Raw genomic sequence first — 23,131 nt, 5'->3', positions numbered from 1 at the left:
TGACACAGGTCAATCCTCAGTGCTTCAGAGAAAGCAAAAACAAAAGGTCTTTGTAGAAAACCAAAATCTCAAAATAAATAAGCACAGTACGAAAATGACTGCAACTGTTGAGTTAAAAAAAACATTTAGGTTTCTTTTTTAAGTGGTTGTGAGTTTTATAACAGTATGTCCATGTTGGTCAAAAATTCAACAGGTATACATTCCAAAGGTAACCGCCTCCTGGGTATCGGGAATACAAACTCCCAGCCTATTACTCAGCGTCCCCAGGTGTCTGAAAAACAACTTTCAGATCATCAGCGTTATGAATAAGCACACAAGTATCACAGTCAATCAATTCTCAAACTGCATGGTAGTAGTAAAAGTACTCACAAAGTCCAGACCACGAGAGACTCCACAGGTATGCTCCCGGCGGTATGCGAAATATTGGAGAAAGAGCAGAGGAAGTGAGGCACTGCAGAAAAAAATCATTGTCAGATGGTAGCGATAGAAAAATATTACTTTATATGCGTTTACTTTAGGTTATTTGCAACATCATTATTTGTGCCTGTTTAATAGTGAGAACTCCACACTTTTAATCCTTAAAGTATGCATATCGACTTGGTAACAAACCAGCGGTACCTGACCATGTTCCTGTTATATATTAATAATAAGATGGGAAATAAGCAAATTGATGTCATTTGAATGCATTTTACATATTCAAATCAGGTTATTTTCCAGGTATATCAGGTATGTTTACAGGTATCTCTCTGCTTATTGTATGGAGTAGTATATTGGGAGGTATATAAGGGCACGCTACTAAAATATACTCCAACCTATCCTCTCATTTTCTCGCCTCTCCAGAAAAAAAGACCCTTTTCAGGGTCTGGATGTGGGTTAACACTATGTTTAACTACTGTATGACTAAACTAACACTAGGATCGGGCGCTTTTTCTTCTTCTTTTTCTATCTATCTATATATATATATGTGTCAAAAGGAGTGCTGCTGAGCGTGGCCAAATGTATACAACAAAAGACAGAAAGGCCCAATGCTACATCCAATTTGACAACATATATAGTAATCAGTATATCGTTAAATACTTCAATAATTATATTCTCATAAATAAGGGACATTTAGTTAAACCCTTTGGCCAAAGCGTTATAAGCCTGCAAGCCAACATCAAGGCATAACCAAAATTTGCAGGTCCTAACACTAACCTGTTGAAACTTCTCTTTTAACTCTGTGGAGGGAGAAGGGCTGCAGTGAGTCCATCCATACAGCATAATGAAAGAACCTTTCTTACTTTAAAAAGTGGGGAGGGGTGAGCTTAAACCCTGGAAGGAGGGGCCACTAACCTCCTGATACCAGTTGAAAATAAAATGAACAAACGCACAACCCCAGAAAGCTCTAACCCCAAAACCCACCACAGCTCCGTAATGGATGACGCAGAGCTATGGGTGTGAATGGTTGATATATTCGGTATTCTATTTAATGACAAGCTTGAAAAAACAGAGGTTTTCATGGTCTTCGTGTTGATTGCTCTTCCTCCTGCAGCTCAGAGGAGTGAGTGGTGCTCTACCGTGCAGAACAAGGTGAAGGAGCATCGTATGATTTTCCCACGGCCGCGGTTTGGCTGCAGCTTGTCATGTCAGAAGTCTGGCTACCTGGAGGTGAAAGGTTATAAATCTAAAATCTTTGCCGTCCTCACCACGGATGAAGTGTGGATATACAAGACCGAACAGGTACTGTAAGACATGAGATAGGAAAGACTTAGGGAAACCCTTTATTCCCTTTACAGTCTCTCCTAGCAGCAAAGGAGTAAAACTAAGAAAAAACAAGGTTTAAAGATCCACTGTCAGAAGATCTGTTTGTCATTATTATTTACTAAAATGTCAAGCTGTGTTTCTCAAGCAGGGTGCTGCGGAACCCTGGTGTGGTTCAACCCTCTGCCAAGGGTGCCGTGGCTCTACAGAAAAAAACTCTTACGCTGCCTGGAGATGTAGAGGCTGTGAACCGGCTCTCATCTCTCAGCCTGGAGAAAGAGAGTAGCCTCTTCATCTCTAGACAGTGCAGGACATGCCCCCCACTGATCAGCTGACATGTTAGAGGTGTGTGGGAAGGGGAGGGAAGGAGTGAGGGCTTTCTGTGGGGAGGAGAGTGTGATGGCTTTGAGTGGGGAGGGTGAGGGAGGCTAATGCTTTTTGTGGGGTGGTGGAAAGTATGTGGTGTAAGTAAGAGAATTAGAGTATTTATGATTAAGAAACAAAGTGACTGGGCTGTGTGAGAAGGGGGATACAAATGTAGAGTGTGTCTTAAGTAAAAGGGTGAGTATGATGTGTGAGGGTGAATGGGGAGTGTGTAACAAGAGGGTAAGTGAGTGTGTTGGGTGTGTGCTTGTGAAAAGGAGGGTGATTGTGTACGGAATGGCACTGGGACCGAATTGGAGTTTTAGATGCGGCCGTTTCTCTGCCGAGGGCCAGGTAACCGCCACTGACCTCTTCTGTCCCGAGGTACAGTAGGTGATTAGCGATAACATTACCATGACCTGTTATTTGTATTATTTGTTATTTATATGATTGTCACGTGTATTACTACTGTGAAGCGCTATGTAAAATAATGGTGCTATTTAAATAAAGACATTCATACATATATTAGGGGTTACGGTTAGGGTTATTAGGGTAAGTAAAGGGTTAACGGGGTAAGTCGTTAAGTTATGGTTTTTAATGTAAGAGGTTAACGGGGTAAGGTTTTTAGGGTAATGGGTTAACAGAGTAAGGTTTTTAGGGTAATGGGTTAACAGAGTAAGGTTTTTAGGGTGAGGAGGTAAGGAGTTAAGGTTCTTAGGTTAAGGGGTTAAGGATATTAAAGTCAGGATAAGGGGTTAGAGGATACATTACCTGCAGCAGCCAAATGTCCCAGCGGTTATACGGCTGCATCGACATGTCCTAGACCGGAAGGGAATGTGTGAGTTCAGGGGGTGCCCCGAGATTTTAAAAATCCTTCAGGGGTAGCCCAGATCAAAAATGGTTGAGAACCATTGAGGTAAATAATCTAATAATAAACCCCAGATCTGTTTGTATTGGTTTTATTCTACATCTGAATGGATTCTTCTCTTGCCGTTTCATTACAGTTCTTCAAAATGGGCATTGGGATGTTTGTGATTGAAATGCAGGGCTCCACCATCCGAGATGCAAAGAACAGGAGCTTCGAGCTGATCACCCCACAGAAAATCTTCAGGTAACCATGAAATGAGTGAAGTAGCAAACACACATCTTAGGGCTAACTGATCAAACAGACTTATGTTACCATCATTCAACTTCTTAGTGATTAAAACATGTCCCTTCTTTTACCTTCTCCATCAAAAGTAAGAAACATGTTGACACAAGTTCCTCACACACACTTGGTTGTATGACGACAAAGAAAGTGGGCTTTTCTACAATTTTCTCTTGTCGTTGAGTCAAAGCTAAAGTGCCTGGCTTGATTTGAAGTAGACCGATAGCTAGGAAGGTTAATATTACTTCAAACCTTTCAACGCAAAAGAAAATAATTTGTTTTTAATCCTAGATGTAGCAAACCTTACCCTTTCCATTGATACCCGCCCCCCCACACCCCCCCCCAAAAAATCGGGGAGATAAAAAGGTAACAGCATACATTGACACTGAGAGATGAAGGTTGTAGGTAAATTGGGTTGAAAGTGGGCGGACGATATCAATTCTTAATGGTTTCTGCACATTAATGAGAAAAGTATTACATATGTAGCCAGACTCATTTTCTACCCATATACCTCAACTTACCCACCCAGAGTTTCCGTAAGATTCAATATTAATGTTGCCAAAGGTCTTAATGTCCTTTGTAAATGCATTACACCTGAATGGGAATGTAGACATTGGGTATTATGTGCTTGAGAGAAAATGGCTATTACTTTTATTTTACGTATGCTCTAAATTGAGGTGGTCTTACTGCATTGCGTCTTATAATTGTAAGGTATATATCAAAAATATGCTTTCCCCCCGTTTTTGTGATGCTGGTTGAGGCATAATTCCCATATTTAGTGTGCGTTGTTTGTCAGTTTCACAGCAGAAACAGAGAGGGAGAAGAAGGAGTGGATGGAAGCGCTGCTGGAATGTATCTCCGAGACACTGTCGGACTATGAAGTGGCTGAGAAGATCTGGTCAAACAAAGCCAACAAGACCTGTGCGGACTGCAAAGCTTCCAATCCTGACTGGGCCTCCATCAACTTGTGTGTCGTGATATGCAAGCAATGTGCAGGTTGATGTTTGCTTATTGTCACTTTGGGCAGAATGTATCAAACGTTTTTTTAACATTAGCAGTAAACATTTGTGCCAGTTTCACCAATCAACTTTACATGAATGTGCATTACTTGTCCAGGTGAAAATCATCATTTCACATTTGAAAATGAACACTCCTATGTTAAACAATACTGAGTACAACTGGTCTTGTATAGTCTTATATGTAACCTTCCAAATCTTTTACTCACTGAATAGAAAAACCTGAGAGGGTTCTCCAACAATGATTTTTCTCTTTGTCCCAAATATCCCAAAGTGAAACCCCACTTTAGTAAGAACTCTCTACTGTTGGATTGACACATCTTTATTCTGCCTTTATTATACAGGTCAGCACAGAAGCCTCGGGACAAATATTTCCAAAGTGCAGAGCCTGAAACTGGACACCACCATCTGGAGCAATGAGATTGTGCAGGTCAGAGATATCTCCCATTTATTAGACATAGAAGAGGTTAGGTTGGTTACAAAAAGGGACATAAATCATAGTAGGAACAAAAATAAGGATGCATTCCAATTTTCAAGTGGTTACTCCAAGCGTGATCTAGACTCTAAACATCACAGGACATTTAAAGTGCAGATATTCAGTTATGAAGAATAAGTGGCTTAGAGGTAAAGTGAGTGACCTCTTATGAAGCTGTTTGAGGTTATCTTGTCTCTTTGGGGGTTATTCATTAAACTGTTATAGTGTTAAACGGGACACTATTGCTCATTGACTTCAGTGGAAGTTTCCGTGTGATAGTGCTCTGATTGGGACTATCGCTGTTTCGTGAATAACCCCATTTATTGCTTTACGCTCAGGCACCATAATACATTTGAAAGCTGTTTCTGGCATTAATAGATTAACGCTTGTGCATTTTACTTTGTGAAGTAAATTATGCACAATATCAGCACCGTAAAAGGAAATATTAGGAAATCTATATTAGAACTGTTATATTCCCTAACCTTTTCTTGGGGTTGAGGAGGAGCGCAGGATAAGCTAGTGATATGTAAAAAAATATATAAATATATATAGTGCAGATGGTAATTCACTGCTACAGAAAATATAAAAAACGTAAGAAATGAACTCACAAAAATCGTATTAAATCACCGCATGTCAGAGATCCTTCTCTCTCTGACTGGACCCCTTTGTGTAACTGGAGTCTGTATACCTCTCAGTGAAGTGGATGATATGAAAATAAAGAAAACCACAAATAGTGCATACAGTATAGTATGAACTATACATATGTATTATACACAGGTATTCAGGAAACTCACATTTTCCATAATAAAGATGGGTGATGGAGAGAACCGCCGATAGAAGGTGGGTTGAGAAGTAAGCTGCTGCTCGGTGCTTCACTTTCCCCTCACAGTGTAGTTCCGTATCAGTCAGTGCCGTCGCGTCACTTCCGGTTTCGCGTCACGGGTGAGGGCGGGAGGCCAGAATGGGAGCAATCTCAGCAGTAGTTTGCCAGTCCTTCCAGCCGCAGGATCTCTCAGAACTCTAACTCTACGCGTTTCGCAACAGCTTCGTCAGGACGAAGCTGTTGCGAAACGCGTAGAGTTAGAGTTCTGAGAGATCCTGCGCCTGGAAGGACTGGCAAACTACTGCTGAGATTGCTCCCATTCTGGCCTCCCGCCCTCACCCGTGACGCGAAACCGGAAGTGACGCGACGGCACTGACTGATACGGAACTACACTGTGAGGGGAAAGTGAAGCACCGAGCAGCAGCTTACTTCTCAACCCACCTTCTATCGGCGGTTCTCTCAATCACCCATCTTTATTATGGAAAATGTGAGTTTCCTGAATACCTGTGTATAATACATATGTATAGTTCATACTATATGCACTATTTGTGGTTTTCTTTATTTTCATATCATCCACTTCACTGAGAGGTATACAGACTCCAGTTACACAAAGGGCTCCAGTCAGAGAGAGAAGGATCTCTGACATGCGGTGATTTAATACGATTTTTGTGAATTCATTTCTTACGTTTTTTATATTTTCTGTAGCAGTGAATTACCATCTGCACTATATATATTTATATATTTTTTTACATATCACGAGCTTATCCTGCGCTCCTCCTCAACCCCAAGAAAAGAATACTCTACATCCTGGGATTTGGAACGGTCCCACCAGAGGAAGTTGAGCTGCTGTTGTACACTGTATTTCATTTTATTTAGCACTATATGGTGTAAGGTTTATTGTGTGTACTTAAGGTGTGTCACTTATCACACTGATTAATATACTGTTTAGGAAGCGCCCAGTCCATCCACTTCCCCCACTCCCTCACTCACATATTCCCTAACCGCCATTAGTGAAAACGATATGCAACGACCCGTAGATAATAGCATGCCATATTCACTAAGCTCAGTTAAAGTCAACGCTGGGAAATAACATTACGTTATGGAAATCATACCTAAACCTGGCGTTACTCCTATCCCTAGTGGCAAGCTAGCTGTGGGTTTGCCCATGACTGAGGTAATGCCCCTGAGGTAATACCCTATTCCAGGGGTGGCCAAACTCAGCCCTCAAGTGTCATCAACAGGCCAGGTTTTATGAATATCCCTGCTTGAGCACAAGTGGCTCAGTCATTTTGATTGAGCTACATGTGCTGCAGCACGGATATCCTTCAAACGTGGCCTGTTAGTAGCTTTTGAGGACTGTTTGGCCACTCCTGGAATACGTCAGGCAAAATAATGTTGGCTCTTGTTTCAGGTAATGTGACGATGTTTTCCCTGATTGTACAGGCCTAAGTTTGATGTCCTGAGCTTTGTTGAGGTTTTCTGTGTTTTTCTCAGGATCTTTTCTGGAGGCAGTACACCTTTATTGTCTAATACCCAAAGCACAATGGACCATATTTACTAAGCAGGGCAATTTATTAAGATACTTCACAGTGCTCTATTTGTTTAAACGGTTCTTATTTTAATGATTTAGCTGCTACTTATTCAACTTCCTGGACAAATAATTCATGGACATTTTATACCAAACAGAAAACTTACTTTCTGAACGTTCGAAGCTTTAATGTTGGGGTACATTTACTAAGCCATAAAACACTTACTAGCCCCAGAAGATGTCTTATTATATAGCACTGTTCAGTAAATAAAGCCCAATATCTTCTATCTGTACGACCAAACTCTTTAGTGAATAACATCCCAATTACATTGTTGCTTTCCCCCCAATTGTGTTTATATAGTGTTATGTCACCTCAATCAGTATATTCAATAATAATAACTTTATTTCACATAGCACTTTACTCCCGATGAAACGTAAAATGCTTCAAAATTACAGTGTAGTGCGCGGTACGCAGCACATAGGATTGTTCCAGACACAGACCCTGCCCAGATGAGCGTACAATGTATGTTGTTGGTGCCTGAGGCACAGGGAGATAAAGTGGCTTGCCCAAGGTCACAATGAGCTGACACTGGAAACGGAATCAGGATCCCCCACTTCAAGCTCTGTGTCATTGTTTAGTGAGTTAGTGTCTTTCCTCACTGAGCCACTCCTCCTTATTTAGAGCTGGGTAGAGCTGCCTCTCTTGTAAGTGAAACAGTCTTCCACTATTCGCAGCTTTTCATCATCCTGGGCAATGATAGAGCGAACCGATTCTGGGCAGCAAAGGTCCCACCATCTGAGGTGCTTCATCCCGATGACGGAACGGAACAAAGACGAGACTTCATCACACGCAAGTACCGGGACGGCAGATACAGGGGCTCTCACCCGCAAATAAACACGCAGGAGGAGATGCTGAGGGTACTAACCAATTACAGATTATATGATACATTTCATACGGAAGATATGGAACTTGTTTTCAACACAACCCTTTACAAATGGAAAGAAATGTGATTTAGTCCACTGTGTTTGAGGATTTTTTGACTGGAGGATTTCCTGAGTTCTGAGCACCTCCTGCGGGCTGTAACGACAACATTGATGTCACTGCTACTAATGACCTTACTAGCAGGAAGTTGCTCAGTGGCCATGTTTGTTGAAGAAGGAATCTCCAAAATGTGTGTTTATTTATTTTTTAAATATTATCTACATTGGAGTTAAAGAAGCAATCCATAAATATTTATTTTTTTAAACACATGATTGAAGCTTCTTCTGTAGATACTAACCTCTGTAGGCGGTTCCGGTAGCCGCTCCAGCTGAGCTAGCCGGGGTTTAAAATTTAAAGCTCCCGCGTCATGCGGGCCAATAGGAAGCCGAACCTGGTGATGTTACAGCTTCCTGTTGGGCGCGGGAGCTTTGAAACTCTGCCATAATGTGAACTCTCGTAGCCGAGCAGAGACCTACGCAGGTCGGTATCGCCAGAATCAGGGGTCCTCAACGCTGAAATGAATGGGGTTCAGCTGCAGAGACCCCCTTCTTCAATCCTGTGTAAAATAAATATTAAAAAACGCTTGGATTGCCGCTTTAATCTGCAGCTCCCCAACTATGGGGACCCCAAATTTTCTAAGTGGTCTGTACATTTTGGAGTGTTGGGACGTGCTTAGTGGTCATGCCGTGACGTGGCTGCAGGCGTAGAATGCTTTGGCCAAAGAGTTTAACTAAATTACCCTTAATTATGAGAAGATATACAGTTAAGTATTCAACTATATATATTTTTTGTCATATTGGATGTAGCAGAGGGAATCTTTGTCTTTTATTGTATACATTTGGTCACACCCAATAGCACTCCTTTTGACACAAATATATATGATATGAGGTAGTGGGTGTTGGGGTTAGAGCTTGCAGGGATTGTGTGTCAATGGCTGTATTCTACTAGCTGCCAGCGCGAGTGGGACAACCACTTCTGTTTTGTGCATTGGACATGTTTTCTTGTCTGGTGTAAAGAAAAACCTCAAATACCTCAGGAATCTGTTGTCTGCGGAGGTCACAGGGCTGCAGATTGGATCTGGTTTAGGTCATATTAAATACAAAATAAGCATAAAATAGCGAGCAGCCTGGATTACAGCTTTATGGGCAAAGTATAACATTTTGGTTCCATCTAGTGGTGTATAACACTACCCACCTTCTTCAGTGATATAAACATTTTATATATACATTAAAAAATGAAATGTATATATTTAATGTGTGTTTGTTTATATATTTCTGTGGCAGATCATGTCATGTATTTTATTGGCCACGAAATTGGAAATGATTGCATCGTCTGATACAATTGCTCATCCTAGTTGCTACCTATTCTAATACCTTACACCTCGTATTTATCCACTGAGGTTTCATTATTGTTGGCCAAAGCGTTGTTGAATTTGTTACTGTATTTACCTCCACCGTGCATGGCTTTGCATCAGGTTACTAAAGGGTTAAACATGAATACTACATGCATATGTTCGAAGACCCGGTCCTCAAAGTGTTAGGCCACTTTCACTACTTGCAGCCCAACATTGGAAGTTTCTTCTGTGTTTTGCAGGTGCTCTGTGCCGCTGTAGCAGGACCAAACCTGTTAAAGTCTGTGATGCAGTTTTTCTCGGATGCCGAGTCTGTCGCTGATTCAGTTGACAACTCCACACTGTCCACACAGGCTGCTGACAACTGGGGAACAAACAACATCTGCCTAAACAGTGAGGATAGATCTATCCATGGTGCTCCACTCTATAGCTCTGCTCCCTCTATCACATTCTCTGTTCTGTCTAAGGCTACGGCCCCAGTGTCGGCTGCTGCACGTGCGCCTGGCAGGCTGGCGGCGCGTGCAGCTGTGTGAACCGCGATTTCCGGTCTGTGGCTGAGCTGCAGGAGATTGCGATGGAGCGGGGGGTGGGGCCTCGTGGGGGCACAACAATGACATCATCCAGCTGGTTCGCCTTCTTTGGCTGAACCGCCGGGGGGCGTGGCCAGCGGTCCGTAGCCAATTCACACGGCAAATTGCGAGCCAAGGCTGCTCTACTAGGCCCGGCACCATTGAGGGTCGGTTTTTGTTCCTGGGCATGCGCTGCAGCATGCACTGGGGACCTAGCCTAAGAAGCTACAGCTGATAAGGGGGGTGGGGGAGGGGGTGTTGTAGGACTTTAGTCCCTTGAAAAAAACAACTCTACTATCCAGCCCAATTGCTGCCCAACTACTAGGGGCTCTGTTACCTAATTCTATTAAAACTGCAGTTCAAGCTGCCATTGAAAAAAAATTAAAAAATTTCCATACAGTATGTGCATCAATACAATCTGCACACTGACACGTGATTAACTAAGCTGCAGATCGATCCGTTCTCCTGTAATCGACTCTAATCGGTCGCTTGCTCCGGGTTATTTAATTCAGTTCTTGCACTGCATTTTGGGCAATGTAGTCCTGGAATATAAGTGACTGGGCTGTTACTAGATTCAATTGGTGCACTGCTAGAGAGAGGGCGGGGCCAAGAGCCAGAGCCTATCAGAAGGGGAAGGGGGCTGTCACTTTGTAAATGCTTCCTACATTAGAAACATTAAAAATGTCTTAAAACATTTTTATTTTTTTAATGCTACAAGTATTTTCTTATAGTACAGAAGTCATTTATTTAAAAAAGCACTTTTTTAAAATGTACATTTCAGGTAGATTTTTAACCTTTAAAAAAGGAAAAAGGGGATTTCTGAATAAACTGCAAAAGTGCAGATCAGGTCATTATCTCATGGAAACTTGCATTGAAGTCACTCCTTAGAAATGCAGGAAATATGTTTTGCATCAGTACAGTTTTTCAAAAATAGACCAGTAAAAGCGTGACTTTATATATTTGCAAAAAGAAAAAAATCCCATAGGGAGCACACGTGTATGCCAAATTATCACAACATTTTATTTAAGTACACATGTAATAAAAACAAGTGCAAAAAGGGGGATTAAAATGTCCGCTTGGACACCCCACACGAAACCTCAAACAATATACATTAGTTTAGTAAATTGCTAGAACTGGAAGTGTCCAGTATTATGGAATCATAGATAGCATAAGATGCTGTGCTGTTTATAGCAGAAGTCAGTCCCAGCCAACAATGTATAACAGATTGGCTATGATAAAGAATGGTTATATGCACTCAAAGTCTTACAGTAATTCATGTTTACATGCCGGTTTAGTTAGGGCACCTTCACTGCTTCACGATGTGTATGCGATTCCTTTTTGTCCTTTTCACTAATATATATATATAGATATTAGATAATACATACTGTATATATATATATATATATATATATATATATATATATATATATATATATATATATATATCATTGCATAGCCAGTTAACCAACCCCACACTGATGAGACCCATTAAGGTCAAAACAGCTGTCTGTGGGTGGGTTTTCTGGCTATGCACCTTAACCCTGGCTGTGCTTAAAGCTGTGACCATGCAGCAAGCTTAAGCCTATAGGGAACCATGTTAAAAATGGTTTTTGAAGCAAAAAGTGTCACTGTGTGCTCATTTGAATGTCATTTCCCAGAATCCCTTGCTGCAGTGGAAGTGCTGTGTGATAATGGTGAAAGGCGGGGCTGCAGACCTGCCTAAGACATGCAAATGAGCATACAGTATATTTGCATTTGCTATATAAATAGCATATATATATATATATATATATATATATATATATATATATATATATATATATATATATTAAACCCTAGTCTATGCCACGGGAGTCAGAAAATCTGAAATGGAAAGGGTTTATTAAACTCTTCACATTACAGAACTGTTTATCATACAATACTATAGATGTATATCATGCACTGACTGAATATCACATAGGAATTTAACTGTATATCATACAGTACTCTGACTATATATCATACAATTATCTAACTGTATATCATACAGTACTCTGACTATATATCATACCATTATCCATTCTAACTTATATCATTCAGTACTCAGTCTAGCTGAATATCCTTCCTATGCCCTTCAGACATTGTACTCTATGAATATTTTCACATAAAGTTGCTGTTCTGTATCAGTGTATCAGCACCTCTGTCCCTGGGCAGAAGTGGAAAAGCTGAGCCCACAGTCTGCAACTATGACATACAACTTCCACCTCTTGCTTTCTCATTGTTATATGTGTACAATACATGTATTTATCAGACAGAATGATGAATAATGTCTTTGTGAAATCCCTTTAACGTGTGCAGCTGAAGGACCAGCACCAGATGATTCTAACCAAGTCAGAGTGTACGATGAGATCATGCAGCCAGTGGTGCATTCTGGGTATCTGAACAAGACAGCCGCCATGAGCAAGCTTTTCACTGCAAAGAAAGCGAAAGACGGTATGAAAGTTTATAGGGGCAGTTTTATGCCAGTTGGCAACTGTAACTGATGATGATTACAAAAGAAATAGGGAAGGGGGGGAAAAAATATGTGTATATATATATGTATAATAAAGAATAATAAAGTAGCGCCAAATGTGCTTATAATCTAATATCAATTTAGATGATAAAGGTGAAGTGCTATGCAAATTGCTACAATAAAATTGCGATAGACAAAGAATCTGTGAATAAAAAGTGATTAATGACAAAAAATACAAACTGATAACTAATACTAATAGAATAATATATTAAATAGAAAGAAAATATAGAACCAGTCCTTCAGTAAAGTCCAAAAGGTGTTTGGATAATTGATTCCAGTTGGGGGGGGGGTCGAAGGTAGCACTCAATAGGATGAACCACATCTGAATTTAGATCTGGAGGAAAAAGAGAAGAGAGAGCGCACGCCCCATAGTGTAAAGTAGTACATTTATTTGGAAAAGGAAGGGGAAAGGGGGAGGGAAAAGTCGCGCTCACAAAGGTAGATAAAAAATGGGCAATTGTGGAAAGATATCACCGCCAACCAGGTACATCTGCGTCTGCGGTCCGCAATCCAAAGCTCACTCCGTGAGAAGCAAGGTTGACAGTCCGCTGGACGACTGGTAAATCCCTTGGAAGAGCCGCAGTGAACCTTAACCCTTTTTTAAAACAGAAATATTGTCTAAAACTATAATGCAAATAGTCACTCGGTTTTGCTGTCTAGTTCTATAGGCCCTATCTTTTAGTACAATATATGCATTGGGAAATATATAGGATCTGTCCTTTCCTGTTAATCTACTGCTGTCTGGATTATTGTAATTTATTGCTAACAGGCCTCCCTGCCTCACAACCTTTTTCCGTTTCAATGTATCCAAAATTCTGCTGCTAGAATAATTTTACTTTCTCAGAACAGTCTCTGCTCATCTCCTCTTGAAATCCCTCTCCTGGCTTCCCATTAAGTTTCGGATCACCTACAAAGTTCTTCTACTTACCTTCAAGGCGCTCCACTTATCTTCTCCTCACTACATATCAGCGCTGATCTCTTGTTATGCCCCTACTCGTCTCCTGCGCTCTGCCCATAAATCGCGGGCAGGCCGAGAGAGAGCACGCGCACTTGAGCGCTGGGCGATGAATCACGCTATGTCAATGTGATCGTCTTTAGTGCACGCACGCGCACACACACGTGCCCGGGAGCATTCCATGGAGTGCAGCTTGAGGAGACAAATTATTTTGTATTTCCCGCGCGTTGGCTGGGTCATGTGAGCGGTTGGCCCAATGAGGGCGAACCAGCTCTGTGACGTCACGGCCACGCCCCCCACGCGCAACAGCACATTTCTAAATGGCCAGGATTCGCTCCAGCTTCATCAGCGTATGACGTCATGGCGTTCGAGAGCGAGCACGCACGCATTCATCCTGGACGCAGCCTAACTGTCCCCTTTCCACCCCTTTCACCTCTACTGCTCTCTCACGCCTTAAACCTTTTTCCCTCACTGTCCCTTACCTGTGGCACTCCCTCACATTCCATATACAGTATGCCGAGCACCCTCTCTTCCCACCTTTAAGTGCAACCTTAAAACTCACCTCTTACATGAAGCATCCCAATAGCCTGAACTCATGGCTACTGTCCCACACCCACAGTCGCCCCTACCAACCATTGTGGCCAAGCACTGCCATCTACTGCACTTAATCCCTCACCTGCTGTCTCTCAGTCTCCCAACAAACCACTTAGATTGTAAGCTCCCCGGTACAGGGATTCTCTTTCCTATTGTCTGATTTTGTTTGTTGCACTTATTGTATTATAATTCCCTGAACTGTATTGCCTCTTTTGTAAAGCGCTGAGTACTGCCGTGGGTGCTGTATAAATAAAGATACACATACATACATATAGCTTCCTCACATTTGAAATGATAAAACAAGTATTTCCTTAACCTGTGGCGGAGTCGTTAGGTCATATTTGTTGCAATAATTCCCTAATTGTACTGTAGATAAAAGGGGGAAAAAATTAAAAATGAAGACCTTAAAAATTACAATTGATATTAAATATATGTTTATGTGAGTGTTCTAACCTTTCAGACAATGCAATTAAGTTTCTAGAATGTTTTTGTAAAGTCTTTAGTTAGTGTGTAATTAATTGATTTGCATTCCAACCAGAATTCCACAAACACTGGTGTGTCTTGGAAAGGTCTCTCCTCTTTTATGAGAGCGACAAGAGCTCTGAACCAATTGGGAAGATCGAACCATCAGAAGTTGTGTGTCTGGGAGTGAACAGGATGGTTGACCAAGTGATAAACAGCCCTGCGCCTGTTGAAAGGTACATCTGAGACATGCTGTATAGGGATAGACTGTACTAAATTCAGTTTGTAAACTCTGTGTTGCTGGTAACAGTCCCACTTACTAGGTCCCAAATAGAAAGTACAGTATCTATCAATAATTATCTTAAGGGAAGACAAGCAGTATGTGGGGCTTATATGTTTTGTAGAGGCTGCTTATAGTGTACAAGCTGCTTAAGAAAGTACTGTAGGTGCTATAGAATCCTTACAATATTATAATACATTTGTGTTTTGCCTGTTGAATGCTACCTCCTGGGTCCACATGTGCCCTGTTTTTTAGGTTCCGATACACATTTGAGATCTTCCTGTCTTCGGAGAAAGTGCACCAGTTCGGAACTGATGCTGCTGAAACACTCCATACCTGGACTAGTGCAATTGGGAAGGTAGGTCCTCCCAGCAACCGAGACGTGTGAGGTTACTGCATGTAGTCCCTTACAGTAGCTGACCCCCTTTTCCCCCCCATGCAGTGGTTTACACCGCTGAGCTGTCACTGCTTGTTAGGGCTTGAGTTCCAGCGGCTTGGGAGAATGCGTTACAAGGCAATGTTCAATCCAGATCAGTGGATGGAAGGCTTCTTCCTACTGCAGAAATGTCACCTCTTCATTTGTCCTGAGGATCATGGTGCAGCTGAAGACAGTGTCAATCTCCGTCAACTCCAAGAGCTTAGTAAGTGCAGTTATTTGATTGTCATCATCACTAGAATCATCACTAGAATTCTTCTCTGCTGATAATGGGTCTACATTTCAGATGGGAGTAAGGGGTTGTGGCCTAGGGCAGGAGTGCTCAACTCCAGTCCTCAAGACCTCCCAACTGGCCAGGTTTTAAGGATATCCCAGCTTCAGCACCATAGGTGGCTCAATCAGAGGCTCAGTCCAACCTGTTGAAGGTTTTTGATGACTGGCGTTGAGCTTGATGGTCTAGGGGGTTTATTTTATATCCGCCAAAGTGGCCGATTGTGCCATTTCTATGAATTTCTGCACTCAAATAGTATGTGCTTCCAAATCTAAAAATCTAAAAATTTACTTTGCGATATATAAATTATTTAAAAAAAAAATATTGTCAGTTTGCGGACTTCTTTTAATTGAGTTTAATTATATTCTAGCTATTATTAAAAGTGCATTCTGTTTTGTCCACACCAAAGACCAATATCCATGTCACAAAGTTCAGTAATACAGTTCAATAGGGCTTGAATATTCAGTTGGCATGTAAACACCTATTTCACTTATGCTGATCATTAATTTGTCTCAATACTTATCAACACCCAATACGGGGACCTATTCCACTCCCAGCAATATAGAGCAACAGATGCAGCTTCAGAATTTGTGCTTAAATTGAGGAAAATATTGGGTCACGAAATGCTCGAAAATATTATTGTTGTCACGAATGTCAAAGAATCCAGTAGATTTTCACAAAGGGCAACGTTTGCTAAATTCCGCAAACAAAGCTTTTGGGGTTTTTGAATAACGTGTGACCCTTCTATTTTCTACAACAAAAATATGAAATTTGAAAGCCAAAGAAGGAAAGTAAGAAAGGGACAGAGAGAGGGGTACAAAGAGAGTTAAGGTGAGGTCCCAGTCAGCACTGAGGCACGCAATGCGTGCGCTGTAGAAGTGACTGGGGCCGCCCCCTTAGAAGGGTAGAGATCAGGTGTCCCTTGGTTACTGTGTCCCTACTGTTTCTTTATATTCTAAGTCACAAGCCTGTCAAACACGCAGCCCACAGGCCACATTTGGCGGAGAGAGAGAGAAGTGGGGGGGAGTGAGAGGTGAGGGGGGAGAGAGAGACGTGGGGGGCGGAGGTGGAGAGAGAGAGGGGGAGAGAGGTGAGGGGGGAGTAAGGTGAGGGAGGAGAGAGGTGAGGAGGGAGGGAGGGAGAGGTGAGGGGTGAGAGAGAGAAGGGGATGAGGGGAAAGAGAGAGGGGATGGGGTGACAGAGTGAGAGAGGATAGGGGGAGAGAGGTGGGATTATAGGGACTGCGAGTCAGCTTTAGGCTACTTTTTTCCCCCCGCCCCTCTGATGATGCGGCCCGAGTCTTGCAGTCTAATTTAAGAATTAACCCCCTGCCTATTGTGTATTTGACGGGCCTGATATTAATAAGAAAATATTAATAGCCGGTGAACTTGATTATTATGCGCCTCCCATGAAGTGCTACGTCATGTGTTTCTAAAGCAATGTGTTTAATAGCTGAAGGTACAGTGTAATATTTACTATTTGTACAGAAATTGTGTTGCTTGTGCCTGCAGAAACAAAGAGGTGACTGTAATATTTGTCTGCGGTTTTGTTTTTGATTACCAGCTGTATCCCCAATAACAGAGAATTCGGAGAAGAAGGATATACTGATCCTTGTTGAGAAAGGGCGGTAAGTTGGCTCTAGTAGTGTCATTTTCTAGATGTCCTTTTTACCTGGCGGGGTATACATTGCACACTAGCGCCACCTACTGCTCACTGTCCAGAAGAACCATGCTCTTGTTAGCTACATGATACTGTACAGTTGAAATTATTTCACCTTTTGCTGGACAGGTAGTTTACAACCGAAATAAGTATATTGTCGAAGTGCATCCGCGTACCTGATTAATTATGGACGAATTATGAGTTGCCGTTATATGTAAGCACCTATATTTAAAAATCTTTCACTTTTTTTTTTGATTGCTTTTTCTCTTAAATTTTTCTCTATTTGCTATTTTAATGTACAGTAGGTAATATTAGGTTGACTAACGTGTCCAAGTACTGTTAAGATTTATTACGGATGCCTTAGGAACCGTGATATTGGATACTTACTTATTTGCATATATTTATTTGCTTTACTTGTTTTTTGATTGAATAGTGTATTAATATTATTAGAGTTGTGTCTCTTACTATTACACAATTAGATGCGTGCTGACATATTTTAACTGTTTTCAATTTGACGATCTTTTTGTGTATGATGTGATCAAATGTGTAATACGTTTTGCATAGCACCCGAGTGCCATTATTTTTGAGGTTGTCAACCCCTCTTAGGGGATCTTTTCTCTTTTTGGTTATAAATCCGTGTTTATGACAGACTCAAATATTTCAACCTTCAGCTAAATTTGTGTTACCTTCCATTGTGTCTGGGAGTAAAGTAATCACATATAGTCCACCCAGCCGATAACTACTCTTTCTTTCATTGTGACAAGGAGATGTCAAACATCAGACAGCTATTAAATAAAAGCATTCTATGTTCATTTTATTGGTTTTTAAAAAATAAATTAAAAACAGATATCAACGCCCAATGTCCAAAATCAGTGAGATATAGAGATTCTGGGCATTTTTATGAAAAAGTACTGATTTTTATGAAATCAGTGAAAGTTAACATGACTGTAAAGAGTATTTTGCTCCCCCTGTTAGGTCATACATTATAGCGTTCATTTAAATGAGGCGAATACCCATCACCCTAAGTGATAAAGCTTCATCATAAGGATAACATTTGATTAATTATTGAAGGACCTTTTATTAGCTTTTTTTAGTGCTTTATTAGTTTCATGGGTTTATTTACTAATGCTTTTGGCAGTGCAAACAGCAGAACTATGTTTATCAAGGAATAGGAATCTAATTAGAAGCAATTGGAGCTCTTCCTTTGATAAAACTGGTGACATTGTTTAAATAACCCCATTAGAGTTATTCAGCATTGTCAGACGTGTTCATATTCAACAGGACTTGGTGTGGCTTTCCTGCCATCTCCTGGAGAGGTCTGTGAATAACAGCCTATTGTTCTTGTCTTCAGGACTTTATACCTGCAAGGAGTGACCAGGGCCGACTACTTGGCATGGAGCACCGATATCCAGGCTGCAGCCTGCAGCAGCGGCAACGTCTTACGAGACCAACAGCTAAGCAGGAATGACATCCCTATCATCGTAGATAGCTGCATCGCTTTCCTTACCCAATACGGTAGGCTCTTTTTCAGCAAGTGTGGTTTTGCTTATGTAGCCCCGGGTTTGTTTTACCCTCTTTGACCCTCTCTGTAGCGTGGCGAGCGATTGCGGGTGCCGCCGGAGCCAGCGACGGACCCGCCGGGAGAACGCGAGGGTGGGGGCTAGTGCAGGGAGCTGTGCGCTGTTCCCTGATGCGGCCGGTTGCCGGGGACGCGAGCGGCCCGTTGTTAGGGCCGCGATCGCGTTGCCGAGGTCCCGGCGGCTCGGGGAACAGGGCGCCGCCATTGCGCGGTAGTTCGCGCATGCGCAGTGGCAAGCAGGCGCAGGGAAGGCCCCAGACAGTTCGCGCATGCGCAGGGCAAGTGCGCACGCGGCCCCAATGGTATAGCAGCCTCCTGGGAACTACAACTCCCAGGAGGCATAGCGAGGGAGGCACCAGGTGCCTGATAGGAGCCAATAGGGCTGGAGGATTCTCAGCCCAGGGAATAAGATACATTTCGCGCGCTGTGAACGGCAGTTGGAGCTGGGAGCAGGAAGGGGAAGGAAGGGTGCAGGGAGCGAGTGGCTCCTGCACCAGGTAAGGATCCCCAAGTCCCAGGCAGGCCCCAATCCCTGTTAGGGTAGGGGGTAATTGATAAGGGACGGCCCGAGATAGGGAGCATGCCCTTAGGTGTGAGAGGGTGCAGGCTTGTCAGTGGATCACGGCTGGTAGTGCAGTGAGCGCTGACAAGTAAGCACAGTGTATACAGTGTGTTGCTGTCTGCAGGTTGACTGCGTGTGTTGCTGTCTGCAGGTTGACTGCGTGTGCGGTGTGTTAGTGCTGCATGTTGTTGCTGCAGGTTGTTCCTGCGTGGCTAGTGCTAAGTTACAGTTAGGACTGGGACTTAGTTAGTTAGGGGAGTGGGACAGGTATTACCCCTGTAGGCCCCTAGGAGTTTCCCCAAAGCCACCACAGGTTGCTGTGCTATAGGGACGGCCTGTAGTGTAACGAATGCCACCTAGATAGTTAGGGACTCAGCGGCTGCTGCTGTTCCAGTGACGGAGTTCGGACCCACGTTGGGGTCCACGGAGAATATCACCAGGATAGGATCAGACAGATGCATCGCACGTCTGACCCTTTGTGAAGATCGTTGCAGGCCCGAGCACTGCAGGTAACTCTGTATTATAAGTGCACCACCGGGCCCTTAGCTTAACTGTGACTGCGCAGTCACCCACGATCTCCGTAGGAGTGCGGGACATTGGGTGGGGGATTGCCGGACACTGGGTGGGAACACCGATATTGTGTGTAAGGTTATACAGTTATAGTATAAGGTTATGTTGTGTTATGTTTTCTATGTACGTTAGTAAAGTATTAGTTATTATCTATACTGTGTATGTGTTTATTGATTGTCCTGCGAGGAACCACTCCCCCTTTGGTGGGAGCCATCACAGGTGGAGGCGCTGCGCTATGTAAATGTGTGAGTATTACCCCAGGCTCCCAGCTAGCGGAGGCTCAGATCTCCTGGAGGCTCAGATCTCCTGGAGCCGCAGGTGTTATACAGCGACCAGTAGTCCCTTAGAAAGGTGTTCAGAAAAAGGGCTACACTTAGAATGTATTAGGCGCGGGGCTAAATGTTAATAATAAAATCAGAGGGCCTTTGCCTTTGTTTCTGTTGATAAGGCTAGTATCTAGCAATTTGTCTTTTTTTTTTGGTGTAAAAGTTCAATTGACGCAGTGGTTCCCAACTCGAGTCCTCAAGTACCCCGTAACAAGCCAGGATTTAAGAATATGCTCACATTAGCAAAGGTGACTCAATCGTTTTGACCGAACCACCTGTACTCAATCAGGGATATCCTTAAAATCTGGACTATTCGGAGTCCTTGAGGACTAGAGCCGGGAACTCCTGTGATAGAGTATACTGCAGAACTCACATACACAAATGTGCTCTCAAATTTAAGCACAAGCTCAATACAATAGGCATGTAAAACACAAAAAATCACATTGATCTAGTAAAGCCATTTATTTGCCACTATCAGAAGAACATCTGTGTTCTGATCTGATCTAATCTAATCTGTGTTATTAGACAGTTACTGCCAGCTGATGTTTACGCTGCAGCTTGTCTGTTTGGTTTCAGTTCATTTGTTCATTAGCTTTCGAAGCGAGCTGACCTACAACGGCAAATCACTTAGGCTAAGGCCCCGCTGCACGCGCCCGCATGGCCGCCTTGCTTGCCGGCGGCGCATGCAAGTCACTGCACAGCGATTTGCGATCTGCAGATAACTTTTTCCAGCGCAGGAGGCGTGTCCAAAACGGGTCGGGGGAGTAGCGGCCATGACGGGGGGGGCGGGACAAAACACAGAGCCCTATTGATTCCGGGCACAGCAGCTGCCTGCATGCAAGTCCCCAGCACGCAGCAGTGGGCAGCGGCAGCCTGCGAAACAGGCACCAGAGGGCGAGGGAGAGAGGGAGAGGTATGCACGGCTGCCATCACAGACTTCCTCCCAAGCCGCCTCCCTCCCGTAGCTCATTCCCTCCTCCCCTGCTCCCCTCCTCATTGGCTCGCTCGCGTACCACGTGACGCATTTGCGCTTTCGATCAACAGAGGCTTGTAGCTCCGGCCGGCTGACGCGTCACAGCACGCAGTGAGCCACGTCGGAAGGAGGCAGCGGGGACCACCAGACTGAAGGCAAGAGGCTGGTGGCTGCCGACCGCAGCGGGTCCTCAGCCTAAGACACAATTGAGAAATCTTTCACTTCTTCCATTTGTTATGACGTAATATTACATAGGTCGTTTTGACCGTCAAAGAAAATTCCGTATTTGTGATGGACTTTCATTGATCTCCTTTTGTTTTGTTTTTTTCCAAAATTGGAAAATTCACCTGATTTAGTATTTGTCAAAAGTGATTGGCACCTCTCTGCTTCAAGGGAACAATTTGAAAAGAACAAGTTATCCTGGGCAGACTAGGATCACAGGGAAATACTTCTCTGAAAGGGACTAGTACATAGGTGGCCAACTCCAGTCCTCAAGGGTTAGGTTTTCAGGATATCCCTGCTTCAGCACAGGTGGCTTAATCAGTGGCTCGGTCATTATGAAGGAGCCATCTGTGCTGAAGCAGGGATATCCTGAAAACCTGACCCATGTGTGTGGCCCTTGAGTACTGGAGTTGGCTACCCTTGGTCTCGGATCTATAGAATAAAGAAAGGTGGGGGAGGCAGATACCGCAGCGTGATTTAAGAATGATTGGTAGGGGCATAAAACTGGGAAAGAAATATTGAAGCTGATTGAAACTAGAAATTAGGGGGATCATTCAAAATAGCCTGAAGCTTGGCTGAAACCCCCGGTGAGTCAAACTGGGTTTTCAACCATAGTCGGTGTGGTCGGAGTACAGATGCGGCAAGACTTCCTGTCCTCTGCGTCGCGGGGAAACAGGAGTCTGCGGCGCCCGGGATCGTGTCTGCTGTGATTATTAAATCTATATTTTGAGCATTGTTAGTTAAAACGTGGCAGGGGTTAAAGTTTCTTTACTTTTCACATGAAAAGTGCTATTTCCTCTCCATTGCCCACTCCTGATTGGTCCTGTGTAATAGAAAGCACGGGCCAAGGATGGAGGAAGGAATTTATGTTACAGGCTTTGTCCATCTTGACGCAGGAAACACTTGGTTTACTTGGTCAGAGTATACGTTGACAATGTAAAAAAAAAATGTTTGGTTTTCTTTTGTATTCAAATTTGATTGAAAATTGCTACTTTATGCAATATTACAAAAAAAAACGTCAAACGTTGTGGACACAACATTCTGCTCCGGTTCTGAGATCACTTGTACAAATCCAAACTACTCCAGCGCGGCCCATAGATGTGGTCATTCCACACGGTCAAATGTTTTTTCAGCATGAACAAGAAAAGGTTTATCTACCCTGTGTGATAAGTGCATCATGTTGATTAGTCCCCTTACATTATCTGCTCCCTGTCTGCCACCTATAAACCCTGACTGAACTTTATGCACCAATCGAAACATAAGAGGCTCCAGGCGGTTGGCCAGAATATTTGCAAACATTTTTGTATCAGAATTTAAAAGTGCAATCGATCTATAGTTTGCACAATAACTACTATCCTTTTCTTCTTTTGGTATTAATGTAATGTTTACCTCCATCATTGATCCTGGTAACGAACCCCCTCCCATGCCCCATTAAATACCCTACATCAGGAGAGCGCAAACTTTTCCTGCTGCGCCCCCGTCTTCCTTGTCCTGCTCTCGCGCCCTCCCCCACCCCCCTACCTGGTATCCGCGTCACATGACGCTGCACGGTCATGTGACGTCACATGGACCCGCGGCGTCATTTGACGCCGCATTGCCATGGCGACGCATCTTCGCTGGCTGAATCCCGGTAAGTGTTGCAGGGGCCTCACGCGATCCCCCAGCATTTAATTTAAATGCCCTGGGGAAGAGCGCGG

At 43.1% G+C, this 23,131-nt stretch overlaps 1 protein-coding gene across 4 annotated transcripts in view; it reads left to right on the top strand.

Annotated features, from left to right (window-relative positions):
* The window catches only part of ARAP3 (ArfGAP with RhoGAP domain, ankyrin repeat and PH domain 3), a 131,495-nt gene that overhangs the window by 62,691 nt on the left and 45,673 nt on the right, over positions 1-23,131 (top strand). For all 4 annotated transcript variants that reach the window (XR_012801847.1, XM_075602014.1, XM_075602012.1 and 1 more), the window contains exons 9-20: positions 1,532-1,719; positions 3,108-3,214; positions 4,047-4,246; positions 4,611-4,696; positions 7,828-8,010; positions 9,668-9,818; positions 12,332-12,466; positions 14,633-14,792; positions 15,092-15,194; positions 15,279-15,477; positions 17,107-17,170; positions 18,554-18,717. Coding sequence is in view for 3 of the 4 variants with exons in the window: in XM_075602014.1 (XP_075458129.1) it covers positions 1,532-1,719; positions 3,108-3,214; positions 4,047-4,246; positions 4,611-4,696; positions 7,828-8,010; positions 9,668-9,818; positions 12,332-12,466; positions 14,633-14,792; positions 15,092-15,194; positions 15,279-15,477; positions 17,107-17,170; positions 18,554-18,717 (1,740 nt within the window). In the remaining variant the exon portion in view is untranslated. The remainder of the gene's footprint in view (positions 1-1,531; positions 1,720-3,107; positions 3,215-4,046; positions 4,247-4,610; positions 4,697-7,827; positions 8,011-9,667; positions 9,819-12,331; positions 12,467-14,632; positions 14,793-15,091; positions 15,195-15,278; positions 15,478-17,106; positions 17,171-18,553; positions 18,718-23,131) is intronic.

The sequence above is a fragment of the Ascaphus truei genome, chromosome 5 (assembly GCF_040206685.1).
Source record: "Ascaphus truei isolate aAscTru1 chromosome 5, aAscTru1.hap1, whole genome shotgun sequence".
NCBI classification, from domain to species: domain Eukaryota; kingdom Metazoa; phylum Chordata; class Amphibia; order Anura; family Ascaphidae; genus Ascaphus; species Ascaphus truei.
The sequence above is the reverse complement of the archived record's forward strand: the minus strand, read 5'-3'. Positions and strand labels throughout refer to the sequence as shown.